The 16,594-nt window shown below is 45.3% G+C and overlaps 1 protein-coding gene across 1 annotated transcript; it reads right to left on the minus strand.

The window, feature by feature from the left end:
* Positions 1-2,870: 2,870 nt before the first annotated feature.
* LOC106593758 (THUMP domain-containing protein 1) lies at positions 2,871-11,186 on the minus strand. The gene is made up of 6 exons (XM_045710621.1): positions 10,993-11,186; positions 10,616-10,840; positions 10,130-10,295; positions 9,432-9,517; positions 9,094-9,256; positions 2,871-4,567 (listed from the first exon to the last, which is right to left on the minus strand). Exons 2-6 carry the CDS (start codon positions 10,817-10,819, stop codon positions 4,134-4,136), a joined length of 1,053 nt encoding a protein of 350 aa, XP_045566577.1. The 5' UTR covers positions 10,820-10,840; positions 10,993-11,186; the 3' UTR covers positions 2,871-4,133.
* Positions 11,187-16,594: the final 5,408 nt, after the last annotated feature.

The raw sequence follows: 16,594 nt of genomic DNA on the forward strand, positions 1-16,594 counted from the left end.
TTGAGACGAGCCGGTAGCAGCTAATTTTCCAACGAGGAGGAACGGAACGCACCGGCTGTCGGGACTAACGATCGACGGGGTCGCTAGAAACACTCCCTGCCCAGGTAATTAGCTTTAATAAGGGAGAGTGAAAACTGCCACTTTGGGGAGATGTGTGTGTGAGAGAGGTCAATATGGCATACAAATGAGAGGGGGGGAGAGAGAGAGGAGAGAGACAGGGTGGGAGAGAGAGAGAGGGGGAGGGAGAGAGAGGGAGACAGGGCGGGAGGCAGAGAAAGAGAGGGGGGGAGAGAGAGGGAGAGAGACAGGGTGGGAGAGAGAGAGAGGGGGGAGGGAAAGAGAGGGAGACAGGGCGGGAGGCAGAGAAAGAGAGGGGGGAGAGAGAGAGAGAGACAGGGTGGGAGAGAGAGAGAGGGGGAGGGAGAGAGAGGGAGACAGGGCAGGAGAGAGAGAGAGGGGGGAGGGAGAGAGAGGGAGACAGGGCGGGAGGCAGAGAAAGAGAGGGGGGAGAGAGAGAGGTGTTCTAAATTAGCTCTAGAAATGAGTCAGCTGTTCCTAAGCGCAGCTCCTCCTAAATGGAAGACAGAATTCAATATGAAAATATTCTGTTCTATTCTAATGGAAGCCTCTGTCTCCACATTGACAACCTGTCTCTCCTATCCGTTTGTCTGTCAATATCACTGGAAGTCTATGAGCCAATTAGTACAAGCCATCCCCCCTGTCTCTGTCTGTCTGTCTTACAGTCATTTCACTCTGCCTACAGATCCATAATGGAAGTCAATGAGTTGTTGCTCAAATTACACTCAAGTAGCACTCTATTCCCTATCCTATGCACCCTGGTCCAAAGTAGGGCACTATATAGGGAATAGGGCTCTGGTCCAAAGTAGGGCAGTATATAGGGAATAGGGCTCTGGTCTAAAGTAGGGCACTATATAGGGAATAGGGCTCTGGTCTAAAGTAGGGCAGTATATAGGGAATAGGGCTCTGGTCAAAAGTAGGGCTCTATGTAGGGAATAGGGCTCTAGTCTAAAGTAGGGCAGTATATAGGGAATACGGTGCCATTAGGGAAGCATTCTAACACTCCTGAGATGGTGAGTGTTCAGACAATGATCCTAACCTGCTCATTAAGGAGAGTTATGAAGAGACCGATGGCTGATGTACTGAACCTGGCCATCTTCAGTTGTTTTGCAGTGAAAAGTTATTTTGGTCAATAACAGGTATAAAAACAGGGAGGGACTACCTGCACTAGCCCAATAATACTCGCTTTCCCCGTTGCAAAATGTTTCGCTACGGTGTGCCTCTAATGAATTGGACCCAGGAGTCGGAGTGGCCAGAGATACGCACCAGAGGCAAGGTTTTGTTCCAGCCTTACTGTGACACCTGATTTCACTAATCAGCTGATACTCAGAACCTTGATAAGCTGAACCAGGTGTGTTGTGTAAAATAGGTCTGGAGCAGGGCCTCCCGAGTGGTACAGTGGTCTCTAGCTATGCCACTAGAGATCCTGGTTCGAGTCCAGGGTCTGTCGCAGCCGGCCGCGACCGGGAGACCCATGAGGCGGCGCACAATTGGCCCAGAGTCGTCCGGGTTATGGGAGGATTTGGCTGGCCGGGATGTCCTTGTCCCATCGCGCTCCAGTGACTCCTGTGGCGGGCTGGGTGCAGTGCACGCTGACACGGTTGCCAGGTTACGGTGTTTCCTCCGACACATTGGTGCGGCTGGCTTCCGGGTTAAGCTGCCATTTTGTCAATAAGCAGTGCGGATTGACTGGGTTGTTTCAGAGGACGCACAGCTCTCGACCTTCGCCGTGCGGGAGTTGCAGCGATGGGACAAGACCGTAACTACTAAAACAAATGGGGTAAAAAAATTAAAATAGGTCTGGAACAAAAGCCTGCTCTGTCAGTAGCTCTCCATATGGAGAGGATTTGGTCACCTGTGCTACTGGCTGGGTTTACAGTGCAATACAACGCCACCTTGTGTTACAGAGCAGTAATGGCAAACATCAAAATGAAATTGGAATAAGTCAAATCAAATCAAATGTATTTATATAGCCCTTCCTACATCAGCTGATATCTCAAAGTGCTGTACAGAAACCCAGCCTAAAACCCCAAACAGCAAGCAATGCAGGTGTAGAAGCAGGTTTCCACCCAACTTTTAATTATTATTTGTTATCTGAGTTAAGTCAAAATCTCATGACAAGCCTGACAGAAACAAAAATGTGTTTTCGGTAAACTTTCAAAATGTCGACAAAACTAAATACGCCGGACAAGGTGGGATCTTCTTGTGTCAGTGAAAAGGCTTTTACGTACAGATATTGATATAATACCCATCATATGGAAGTAACCCTGGAGTCACGCGATGACATGGTGAGTGGTCCTCCCCTACGACTCGTCGGTAAAGCAGTTTATTAGCCTCCAGATGAAATAAGATATGAACTTCACAGGGTGGTGAAAAGTGATGCTCCTTTACAATAAATATTGAGGGTCTTATTCTGTTGACATGATTGGCTGCCTTTTGACAAATAAAAATGATTTCTCTCTTTAGTACATAAATCTCATCACTCGCTATACAACGCAACATGTCTTGTGAGAGTTGAAAATGCAATGGAAACAGATTTATTCGCTACGTGGGAATTTAACACTAAAAAAAAATATTCTATGTGCCCTACGTCATCACACAGCCTTTTATCTGCAACAAGTCAGTTTGATGGAAACATCTCTCTCGTGGGAAAATTTGCATATTATTTTTATGCTGATTTTACAATATTCATATTGAAAATCTCTCATCAGTTAGATGGAAACCGAGCTAGTGAGTTACTTTGAAAACAAAGTGGAGGGAGAATGAGAATATAAAAACACACCAAAAAAAAAAAAAAAATCACACTTTATTTCAAGGAGCAGTTTTTTTGGGAAGTTACTCTGTTCTACAAAACAAAAAGGTATATTACAGTATACCTCCATTATCAGACAGTATATGAGAGTCCTGCACTCAGATCAGGGCTACATTCCTGGGGCCGTATCAATGGTCTCAGAGCTGATCTAGGATCAGTCTTTAAGATTATAACAAATACAATTATATGGACAGGGGGACCTGATCCTAGATCAGCACTCCTACTCTGAGACACATGATAGATAACGGCCCCTGGACAAAGAAGCACTTTCAATGGAGATTCTCAATGAAAAAAAGTGTTTTAGTCCATGACTATGCTTCATCTGGGTCCAGGAAACCAGCCCTGTAAGAACTGGGTCAACTTAGAAGACTAGAGATTCTTCTAACTTTCATTTACAGAGGAAAGACTGTCAGCTGACTAGGGTTGAAAAATTCTGTGAACTTTCAATGAATTCCCTGGTTTTCCAGAAATCCCAGATGTAGGATTTCCTGAATAAAGAGGGAATACGCAGGAAACTTGGAACCCTACAACCAGGATTTCTGGAAAACCAACAAATATATATTCGAAAACAATGTATGACACCTTTTATGTTAAAAAATAAAAGTTAATCTTTTTAAAAATCTAATGAAATTAAAAAATGTACCCATCAGCTTCCAGTGAGTGCTCGGTGATGGAGAGGAGACCAATGGACTGTCAGTGATGAGGAGGACATGTTGGAGACAATACAAAATGGAGGACATGTTGGAGACAATACAAAATGGAGGACCAAAGGATTTTGTCGTAGTCAGGGTTGGGGTCAATTCAGAAAGTAACCCAAATTCCAAAAGGTTCCTAATTGAAAACACATCGAAGAGAAATGGAATTTCAGTGTACTTTCTGAGTTGACTGGAATTGAAAAGGGAATTGACCCCAACCCTGGTACTAGTTAACTATGCACCATACAGCTGGAGGTACAAGGAAAAAAATAACATACGGGTTATGTCCCAAATGGCACCCTATTCCCTTTATAGTGCACTACTTTTGACCGGGACCCATAGGCCTCAGGTCAAAAGTAGTGCACTATGTAGGGATTAGGGTCCCATTTGGAATGGACAATAGGAATAGGACCTGTTCTACAGTAAAGCTATCTAAAACACATTGACTGCATCACCTGCACTGTGAGATGCCTTAGTTGTTTATCAGTCCCATTTCACTTCCTCCCTCATTCCCCTTCCTCTTCTTCTCCCCCTCCTGGTACATGGATCTACTTCTCCTCCTCTTCATCCCCCTTTCCTTCCTTGTCTGTTTTTGGGGCATCCTTTCCCTCTTCCTGCTTTCCATCTTTCTCTTCCTGGTTCGACTTGATCTCTTCCTGTTTCACATCCTTCTCTTCCTGGTTCGACTTGCCATCTCCCTGCTTTCCATCCTTCTCTTCCTGGTTCGACTTGATCTCTTCCTGTTTCCCATCCTTCTCTTCCTGGTTCGACTTTATCTCTTCCTGGTTTGTGGTGACCTCTTCCTGTTTCACGTCTTTAGGCCCCTCCTCCTTGGCGACCTCCTGCAGGTTGTACTTCCTGTAGAGAGTGTAGTCCCTGACGACGCTGACGCAGCACACACTCTTGATGACCTCGACGATGATGGTGAGCTCAGGGGTGGTCAGGTCAACCTTGTTTTTAGGATTCATCTTCCCCACCAGGCCTGCAGGGGGACATAAACATAATGAGAGTGGCCAGGTACAGAGGTTATATGAGAGAGCACAGTACACACACAGGGGTTGTCCCATGGACAGAGGACAGGTGTGTGAGATATGAACACACTAGGAACATATAGAGACAGTTTCCTGCATGTAATCTCTATCCAGCATGCGTCTCAGTCCAGGCCTAGGCTTAATCTGTGTCTGGGGAAACTGGTCCGATGAGATATACTGAAACATCTAGGATGGAAGTGGTCGGACCAAGCAGACATGAGGCTACAAGACTGTTTTGCTAGTACAGACTGGGATATGTTCCGGGATTCATCCACAACAGTCACGAGCTTCCTCAATAAGTGCATACAGGCCTATAAGAATGTATCCAAACTAAAAACCATGGATTACAGGCAGGGCTGAAGGGGCTATCCACGCTGGGCTAAAGGCTAGAGTTACCACTTATAAGGAACGGGACATGGACACACACAAGAAAGCTACGACATCAAACATGCAGAAGGACAATATAGGAGGAATCCTAGTACGCCGCCTCCGATGCTCATCGTATGTGGCAGGGCTTGCAGACGATAACGTTTTACAAAGGGAAACCCAGCCATGAGTTGCCCAGCGATGTAGAACTCCCATATGAGCTAAATGCCTTTTATGCTCGCTTTGAGGAATACAACACTGAGTCTTGTATGAAAGCACCTATTGTTAAGGATGACTCTGATCTCACTCTCCATGGCCAACGTAAGTAAAACTTTTAAACAGGTTAAAACTAGCAAGGCTGCCGGGCCAGACAGAATACCAAGTTTTTCAAAGCATGCACAGACCTGCTGGCAAGTGTCTTCAAGGGCATTTTCAATCTCTCCTTGTCCCAGTCTGTAATCACAACATGTTTCAAACTGACCACCATTGTCCCTGTTCCCAAGAGCCCCAAGGTAACCTGCGTAAATGACTATCGTCCTGTAGCACTCACATCTGTTATTATGAAGTGCTTTGAAAGGCTGGTTATGACTCACATCAACACCATTGTCCTAGAAACCCTGCACCTACTCCAAATTGCATACCACCCCAACAGATTCACAGATGACGCAATCTGAAATGCACACTGCCCTCTCCCACCGGAACAAGAGAAATAACACCAAAGATCCCTCCAAGCTCATCATAGAACTGGGGACCCTGGGACTGAAACTCTCCCTCTGCAACTGGTTCCTGGACTTCCTGACGGGCCGCACCCAGGTCGTGAGGGTAGGCACACTTCCGCCACGCTGACCCTCAACACGTGGGCCTCTCAGGGGTGTATGCTTAGTCCCCTCCTGTACTCCCTATTCACCCACGACCGTGTGGCCGCGCAGGACTCCAACACCACCATCAAATTTACCCGACGACACGACGCTTGGTATGCCTGATCACCGACACCGATGAGTCAGCCTACAGGGAGGTCAGAGACTTGGCAATGTGTTGCCACGACAACAACAACCTCTCAGTCAATGTCGGTAAGACCAAGGAGCTGATGGTGGACTACAGGAGAATGAGGGGAGAGCACCGTCCCCATCCACATCAACAGGACTGTAGTGGACTACAGGAGAACGAGGGGAGAGCACCGCCCCCATCCACATCAACAGGACTGTAGTGGACTACAGGAGAACGAGGGGAGAGCACCGCCCATCCACATCAACAGGACTGTAGTGGACTACAGGAGAACGAGGGGAGAGCACCGCCCCATCCACATCAACAGGACTGTAGTGGACTACAGGAGAACGAGGAGGCACCGCCCCCATCCACATCAACAGGACTGTAGTGGACTACAGGAGAACGAGGGGAGAGCACCATCCACATCAACAGGACTGTAGTGGACTACAGGAGAACGAGGGGAGAGCACCATCCACATCAACAGGGCTGTAGTGGACTACAGGAGAACGAGGGGAGAGCACCGCCCCCATCCACATCAACAGGACTGTAGTGGACTACAGGAGAACCATTCACATCAACAGGACTGTAGTGGACTACAGGAGAACCATCCACATCAACAGGGCTGTAGTGGACTACAGGAGAACGACATCCACATCAACAGGACTGTAGTGGACTACAGGAGAACCATTCACATCAACAGGACTGTAGTGGACTACAGGAGAACCATTCACATCAACAGGGCTGTAGTGGACTACAGGAGAACCATTCACATCAACAGGACTGTAGTGGACTACAGGAGAACCATTCACATCAACAGGGCTGTAGTGGACTACAGGAGAACCATCCACATCAACAGGGCTGTAGTGGAGCGGGTCGAGAGCTACAGCTGCACCATCCACAGCATCTTGTCTGGCTGCATCACCACTTGGTGTGGCAAATGCACTGTCATTGACCGCAAAGCGCTACAGTGTTGCGGTCAGTCCAGTATGTTACTGGGGCCGAGCTCCCTGCCATCCAGGACCTCTATATCAGTCTGGCAAACGGTACCGGAGCATCGGCTCTTGGAACAGGCTCCGAGACAGCTTCTATCCCCAAGCTAAAAGACTGCTAAATAGCCAGACTGCTTAAATAGCCAGACTGCTTAAATAGCCAGACTGCTTAAATAGCCAGACTGCTTAAATAGCCAGACTGCTTAAATAGCCAGACTGCTTAAATAGTCAATTAATGGAATCCGAACTATCTTGCACTGATCGCACACTCACTAGACTTTACACACACACACACACACACACACATCATTTGCTGCTGCTACTCTGTTCTTTATTTTACTTGTATTATTATCTATCCTGATGCCTAGTCACTTTACCCTGCCTTCATGTACATATCTACCTCTAATACCTTATTATTATCTATCCTGATGTCTAGTCACTTTACCCTGGCTTCATCTACATATCTACCTCAAATACCTTATTATCTATCCTGATGCCTAGTCACTTTACCCTGCCTTCATGTACATATCTACCTCAAATACCTCATTATTATCTATCCTGATGCCTAGTCACTTTACCCTGCCTTCATGTACATATCTACCTCAAATACCTTATTATTATCTACCCTGCTGCCTAGTCACTTTACCCTGCCTTCATGTACATATCTACCTCAAATACCTTATTATCTATATCCTGATGCCTAGTCACTTTACCCTGCCTTCATGTACATGTCTACCTCAAATACCTTATTATTATCTATCCTGATGTCTAGTCACTTTACCCTGCCTTCATCTACATGTCTACCTCAAATACCTTATTATTCTATCCTGATGCCTAGTCACTTTACCCTGCCTTCATGTACATATCTACCTCAAATACCTTATTATTATCTATCCTGATGCCTCGTCACTTTACCCTGCCTTCATGTACATATCTACCTCAAATACCTTATTATTATCTATCCTGATGCCTAGTCACTTTACCCTGCCTTCATGTACATATCTACCTCAAATACCTTATTATCTATCCTGATGCCTAGTCACTTTACCCTGGCTTCATGTACATATCTACCTCAAATACCTTATTATCTATCCTGATGCCTAGTCACTTTACCCTGCCTTCATGTACATGTCTACCTCAAATACCTTATTATTATCTATCCTGATGACTAGTCACTTTACCCTGCCTTCATGTACATGTCTACCTCAAATACCTTATTATTATCTATCCTGATGTCTAGTCACTTTACCCTGGCTTCATGTACATATCTACCTCAAATACCTTATTATCTATCCTGATGCCTAGTCACTTTACCCTGCCTTCATGTACATATCTACCTCAAATACCTCATTATTATCTATCCTGATGCCTAGTCACTTTACCCTGCCTTCATGTACATGTCTACCTCAAATACCTTGTACCTCTGCACATTGATCTGGTACTGGTACTCCCTGTATATACTCCACTGTCTGGTCTCTTTATTGTATATAGCTCCACATTGATCTGGTACTCCCTGTATATAGCTCCACATTGATCTGGTACTGGTACTCCCTGTATATAGCTCCACATTGATCTGGTACTCCCTGTTATCTGGTTTGTATATAGCTCCACATTGATCTGGTACTGGTACTCCCTGTATATAGCTCCACATTGATCTGGTACTGGTTCTCCCGTATATAGCTCCCTTCACATTGATCTGGTACTGGTTCTCCCTGTATATAGCTCCACATTGATCTGTGTATACATTGATCTGTACTGGTACTCCTTTTTGCCTTGTGTTTTATATAGCTCCACATTGATCTGGTACTGGTACTCCCTGTATATAGCTCCACTTGATCTTATTTGCTCACATTGATCTGTCGTACTCCCTGTATATAGCTCCACATTGATCTGGTACTGGTACTCCCTGTATATAGCTTAATTATTGTGTATTTTATTGTATTCCTCGTGTTAGTTACCATTATATTTTTAAACTCTGCATCGTTGAGAAAGGTTCGTTAGCAAGCATTTCAATGTACACCAGCTGTATTCGGTGCATGTGATCAATAAAATGTGATTTGATTCTGGGTTATTCTCTCGTCTCTGAACACACTGTATCTAGAGATGTTTGCCAGTACTGTGTCCATGTAGCCTACCTGCCAGGGCCTTGATGATGTCATCCCTCTTGTTGTGGGAGCTGTTCCGGGCCTTGAAGGCAATCTGGTAGCTGCCCTGGTTGGGGGCTTTAAACCACGGCTCTAAGAACACACTCAGGAACTTATCCATGTCCTCCTGGAACGCCTTGCACGTTCCACTCACCTAGAACACACAGAACCATCAGAACCACAAGGAACCCCCCCCCCACCAAAAAAAAAACACACATTCCCAAAAAGAGAAATTCTTCCAGCTAGTCTCTCCCTCTCTCTTCTGGTTGGACGGTCAGGAAACCTCCATGCCACCTGATACTCAGCCACATGACATTACATGTGCTCACCGGCAGCATTCTGAGGATGACTCGTGACTTGTTCTTCTTGGTGATGTGGAGGTCTGACAGGATGTGATGCACCAGCTTATCAGGGTCTGGAGAGAGACAGAGCAAGAGAGGGGGGATGGGGAGAATAAAAAGACTAGTTAGTTATAAACCAAACAGACTATTTTGAGGACTTCTGAATAGGTGTAATTGTCACTGTTGGCAGTTCTTTAATGAACTAAGGATAAAACCTAGCCTGGTCCCAGATCTGTTTCTGCTGTCATGTCAGTTCCTTGTCATGCCAAGTAGTGGCATGACGGCACAAATCATTCCAAAGAACTATGATAAAAGTGTCTACTAAATGAGTGGTCTCACTCTCCACTCAGGGTGCTGGTTCAAAGTAGTGGGCTCCCAAGTGGCGCAGCGGTCTAAGGCACTGCATCTCAGTGCTAGAGGTGACACTACAGACACCCTGGTTCGAATCCAGGCTGTATCACAACCGGCCGTGATTGGGAGTCCCATAGGGCGGCGCACAATTGGCCCAGCGTCATCCGGGTTTAGCCGGTGTAGGCCGTCATTGTAAATAAGAATTTGTTCTTAACTGACTTGCCTAGTTAAATAAAGGATCAATTAAAAAATATATAAATATATACTGGGAGTCTTGAGACATGCTTCATCTCTGTCTAAGGAGCTGGGATGCTGTCTGTCAAACTCTTCCTCACCGAGGTTCTTCGTCTTGATGAAGATGACGTTGTTGGCTCCACTGTCCATAGCCTGGAAGCGCCGCTCCCGTTTCCCTGACGATGCTTTGAGCTGCTTCACCTCCTTCTTCAGAGCTGCCTCCACATCTTCATCCTCCTCACTACTGCTCTCCTCGGGTTCCTTAAACTGGGTTGTCAGGAGAGTTTAGAGAAGTTACTTTAAACAAAAAGACAGATTTATAACTATTAACAACGATAACTACCAATAAAGATGTACAGTACAAATAATATCTACTAACAATTCACACTTCAACATTTCGTAAAGTTGGCGCAGTTACTTCAGAAATGACTCCTTTCTCCTACTCCTATGTACGTTCAGTTAATCCCTGATTTGATTGACATGATTGGACAGTTATCGGCTTTTCACCAGTGATGACTTCAAGGCAGGAATTAAGGGAAACACCTCTTCACGTATTCGTACATGGCCTCGCTAAATGTACTGCTTACATTCTCAGGTCCGTAGAGTTGATCGGCGTATTCGTTGAGCAGGTTGAAGGCTTCCGCGGTGCATTTCCTCTCGTTCATATTACAGGTGATGAGAATACCTTGCATGCCCACCTCAAGCTCCCGGGAACCCTTGTACTTCTTACTCCGGTGTCCGCCGCCATAGCGTTTCTTACTGCGCTTTCTCAAGTCTTGTGCTTCGGACATATTTGATCATATACAGGACTCCTGGATAATAGTTTAACTGTTAGAAAAAACACATTTACCTGGATAACGTTATCTATCTAGTTTCTTATTTGTCACTAGCAAGTATAGAAGAATTGGCTAGCTAGCTAACATGCAAGCTAGCACAACAAACGACACGAGTCGGGATTGCTTACTTTAGCTACTGTACTAAACCTCAATCAGTAACCGTACACGTTGGATTAAATGCTAACAATGTATCGTTTAATTTGCTAAGTTATAGAAATACTAGTCAATGTTTATCGTAAACTTCTCAAGTTGAGTCTGAAGGTACTCGTGGGCTCCTTCGTTCATTCAAACACGCGAGTGTTGTGAGCAGCAAAAGTGGAATTGGCGTATCGCCTTCAAAATAAAGGTTCCCGTTGAAACAGGCAAACTAATAAAAATATTGAAATCATGACACAGTTGGACTATAAATGCTAAACAAGTGTGGAATGTTGTTATAAAAATGAAACAAAAGACAATTTGACAACAAAAATGTAAAATCCGTTGATCGCACTGTGGATGTATAAACTTAGGGATGATGGTCCAAGCACACCAAGACAGTCGTGAAGAGGGCACGGCAAAACCTACTCACGCTCAGGAGAATGAAAAGACTTGGCATGGGTCCTCAGATCCTCAAAAGGTTCTACAGCTGCACCATCAAGAGCATCCTGACTGGTTGAATCACTGCCTGGTATGGCAAGTGCTCAGCCTCCGACCACAAGGCACTACAGAGGGTAGTGCGTACGGCCCAGTACATCACTGGGGCAAAGCTTCCTGCCATCCAGGACCTCTATACCAGGCGCTGTCAGAGGAAAGCCCTAAAAATTGTCAAAGACTCCAGCCACCCTAATCATAGACTGTTCTCTCTGCTACCGCACGGCATGTGGTACCAGAGCGCCAAGTCTAGGTCCAAGAGGCTTCTAAACAGCTTCTACCCCCAAGCCATAAGACTCCTGAACATCTAATCAAATGACTACCTAGACTATTTGAATTGCCCCCCCCCTTACCCTGCTGCCACTCTCTGTTGTTATCATCTATGCATAGTCTTACTTTAATAGTTACTTTAATAACTCTACCTACATGTACATATTACCTCGACTAACCGGTGCCCCTGCACATTGACTCTGTACCGGTACCCCCCTGTATATAGTCTCGCTATTGTTATTTTACTGCTGCTCTTTAATTACTTGTTACTTTTATTTCTTATTCTTATTGGTACTGCATTGTTGGTTAGGGGCTCGTAATTAAGCATTTCACTGTAAGGTGAAATGTATTCGCCGCATGTGACTAATACAATTTGATTTGATTTGAACTTCAGAATTGCAAATCAAATCAAATTTTATTGGTCACATAAACATGGTTAGCATATATTAATGCAAGTATAGCGAAATGCTTGTGCTTCTAGTTCCGACAGTGCAGTAATATCTTACAAGTAATCTAACAATTCCCAACAACTGCCCAATACACACAGATATAAAGGGGTGAATGAGATGTACAGTGTGTACATATGTACATATGTACAGTCTGTACATATGTACAGTTGAAGTCGCAAGCCTCCAGCTTGATGATGAGCTTGGAGGGTACTATGATACTCCGAGGAACCTCTTACATCTAGACGTTCCGCTAGCGGAACACCACTCCAATATCCAATGATAAGGCGTGGCGCGAAATACAAACTCCTCGAAAATCCGAAAACTTCCATTTTTCAAACATATGACTATTTTACACCATTTTAAAGACAAGACTCTCCTTTATCTAACCACACTGTCCGATTTCAAAGAGGCTTTACAACGAAAGCAAAACATTAGATTATGTCAGCAGAGTACCCAGCCAGAAATAATCAGACACCCATTTTTAAAGCTAGCATATAATGTCACAAAAACCAAAACCACAGCTAAATGCAGCACTAACCTTTGATGATCTTCATCAGATGACACTCCTAGGACATTATGTTATACAATACATGCATGTTTTGTTCAATCAAGTAGATATTTATATCAAAAAACAGCTTTTTACATTAGCATGTGACGTTCAGAACTAGCATTCCCACCGAACACTTCCGGTGAATTTACTAAATTACTCACGATAAACGTTCACAAAAAACATAAGAAATTATTTTAAGAATTATAGATACAGAACTCCTTTATGCAATCGCGGTGTCCGATTTTAAAATAGCTTTTCGGTGAAAGCACATTTTGCAATATTCTGAGTAGATAGCTCGCCATCACGGGCTAGCTAATTTGACACCCACCAAGTTTGGTACTCACCAAACTCAGATTTACTATAAGAAAAATTGGATTACCTTTGCTGTTCTTCGTCAGAATGCACTCCCAGGACTTCTACTTCAACAACAAATGTTGGTTTGGTTCCAAATAATCCATAGTTATATCCAAATAGCGGTGTTTTGTTTGTGCGTTCAAGACACTATCCAAAGGGTGACGAAGGGTGACGCGCGGACGCGTATCGTGACAAAAAAATTCAAAATATTCCATTACCGTACTTCAAAGCATGTCAAACGCTGTTTAAAATAAATTTTTATGCGATTTTTCTCGTAAAAAAGCGATAATATTCTGACCGGGAGACGTCCTTTCCGTTCAAAGACTCAACATCTAAAATGGACTCTTCACGTGCATGCGTGCGCCCGTCTCATTGTTCTCAGATCGACCACTTACCAAATGCGCTACTGTTTTTCAGCCATGGACAGCAGAGTCATCATTCAACGTTCTGGCGCCTTCTGAGAGCCTATGGGAGCCTTAGAAAATGTCACGTTACAGCAGAGATCCTTTGTTTTGGATAGAGATGACAAAGAAGGCCAAGAAATGGTCAGACAGGGTACTTCCTGTACAGAATCTTCTCAGGTTTTGGCCTGCCATTTGAGTTCTGTTATACTCACAGACACCATTCAAACAGTTTTAGAAACGTTGGAGTGTTTTCTATCCACAGCTACTAATTATATGCATATTCTAGTTTCTGGGCAGGAGTAATAACCAGATTAAATCGGGTACGTTTTTTATCCGTCCGTGAAAATACTGCCCCCTATCCATCACAAGTTAAAACTTTCCACCTTCTCCACGACTGTCCTGTGGATTTGGATTGGGCTCATTGATGTGGATGGGGGGTGCTCACTCTGCCGTTTCCTGAAGTCTATGATCATCTCCTTTGTTTAGTTGACGTTGAGTGAGAGGTTGTTTTCCTGGCACCACACTCCGAGTGCCCTCATCTCCTCCCTGTTGGCTGTCTCGTCATTGTTGGTTATCAAGCCCACTACTGTTGTGTCGTCTACAAACTTGATGATTGAGTTGGAGGCATGCATGGCCAAGTAGTCGTGAGTGAACAGGAAGTACAGGAGGGGGCTGAGCACGCACCCTTGTGGTGCCCCAGTGTTGAGGGTCAGCGAAGTGGAGATGTTGTTTCCTACCTTCACCACCTGGGGGCGGCCCGTCAGAAAGTCCAGGACCCAATTGCACAAGGCGGGGTTGAGACACAGGGCCTCCAGCTTGATGATGAGCTTGGAGGGTACTATGGTATTGAATGCTGAGCTGTAGTCAATGAACAGCATTCTTACATTGGGGGAATACTTATCTTGCAATGTACAGCCTTACCTATGGATCTGAGGTCCAAATGGGCAGCTTACTCAGTGACACCCACAGATTACAATTCTGAAGAGTTTACACAAATATTAGCATTGTAGCTCTTATCTGAAACTATTTTAAGGCAATCTGACAATGCTCCAAAGTTGATTTCAAAACTGTATCAAGGGTTGATCAAGGCTTCTCCCGATGACACAACATGTAAAACAAAAATGTGAAGAAGACCTGGTAGAAGCTATTGATGATGATGAATGAATACAGATATGTTAGAATGCCCAGTCATGTTCATATCATCTCAAATACAAATTGCTGCAGTTGAAGACCATTCATAGAACGTACTATATGCCAGTGAAACTGAATATCATGCACTCAGAAATGTCATTCCTCTGCTGGAGGTGTAAAAGACAAAAGGGGACATATTTACATATGTAATGGTCTAGTGAAGGCTGGCTGAATTCTCGAAAAGAGTATGTTATTTTATCTTCCTGTTTTTGTTTGCTTGGAAAATGTCGATGCTGGAGTCTGTTATCAGAAGAAACTGTGTAACCAAGCATTTTTTAGCACTAAGAAAATACATTGCCATTAATTGGAATGTTGGTTATCCACCCACAATGTCACAATGGATGGCAGAAATGTGAAGTTATATATCACTAGATTTGATTTATTACAAGCTTAAGGGTATCTGGGCAACTTTTATAAGGTCTGGATGCCTTATATGGAATACAGTATAACAAAAGGAGTCTGTATTGAAAACATGCCCAGGTCAGGGGAGATACCAAGTCTATTAAGGCAATCCCTAGCTGCTGGGCAACTCAGTCCTGGTCCTGGGGGTCTGCCGTCCTGTGTGTTGTCACTCTGGCCTTGGCCTAACACACCCGAAACCAATAATGAATGTTTCACTAAGATCCTTAAGGTGAGCGGGGTGTGTTAGGTTGGTGTGCTGCAGGGTGGTGGACCCCTAGGGGCAGGGTGGTGGACTCCTAGGGGCAGGAGGGTGGACCACTAGGGGCAGGGTGGTGGACTCCTAGGGGCAGGGTGGTGGACTCCTAGGGGCAGGAGGGTGGACCACTAGGGGCAGGGTGGTGGACTCCTAGGGGCAGGAGGGTGGACTCCTAGGGGCAGGGTGGTGGACTCCTAGGGGCAGGGTGGTGGACCCCTAGGGGCAGGGTGGTGGACTCCTAGGGGCAGGGTGGTGGACTCCTAGGGGCAGGGTGGTGGACTCCTAGGGGCAGGGTGGTGGACTCCTAGGGGCAGGGGTGGTGGACCCCTAGGGGCAGGGTGGTGGACCCCTAGGGGCAGGGTGGTGGACTCCTAGGGGCAGGGTGGTGGACTCCTAGGGGCAGGGTGGTGGACTCCTAGGGGCAGGGTGGTGGACCCCTAGCGGCAGGAGGGTGGACTCCTAGGGGCAGGGTGGTGGACTCCTAGGGGCAGGGTGGTGGACTCCTAGGGGCAGGGTGGTGGACTCCTAGGGGCAGGAGGGTGGACTCCTAGGGGCAGGGTGGTGGACCCCTAGGGGCAGGGTGGTGGACCCCTAGCGGCAGGACTGGGTGACCCAGCTATATTGGGTGCAAGTAAAAAGAGCTCTACCGTACTATTAGGCATATGAGGTTAATTATATGGAAAATGTGCTGCTCCCGGGTGGCGTAGAGGTCTAAGGTCTAAGGCATCTCAGTGCAAGAGGTGTCACTACAGTCCCTGGTTCGAATCCAGGCTGTATCACATCTGTCCGTGATTGGGAGTCCCATAGGGCAGTGCACAATTGGCCCAGTGCCGTCTGGTTTTGGCCGGGGTAGGCAGTCATTGTAAATAAGAATTTGTTCTTAACTGGGTTGCCTAGTTAAATAAAGGTTAAATATTATTTTTTTTATAATTATAATAATGTGTAGATGCATGTGTTTTTTGTGTTTTTTTTACTTTGGTTTCCAAACCTTTCCCTTGGGAATAAAAAAAAAAGAAAAGGTGGGAAGGAAATTGTGTTGGGAGTGAGTTGAGTTATTGACTAAACTGGTGGGGGTCGGGCGTGTGGCCAGCTTGGGCTGACTGGCTGAAATTTGAAATAGAGGATGTCTTAATAAAGATGTAACCGATGTGAAAGGACTTGTTAGTTAGCGGTGGTGCGCGCTAATAGCGTTTCAATCGGTGACGTCACTCGCTCTGAGACTTG

Source organism: Salmo salar, chromosome ssa02 (assembly GCF_905237065.1).
Source record: "Salmo salar chromosome ssa02, Ssal_v3.1, whole genome shotgun sequence".
Classification (NCBI taxonomy): Eukaryota; Metazoa; Chordata; class Actinopteri; order Salmoniformes; family Salmonidae; genus Salmo; species Salmo salar.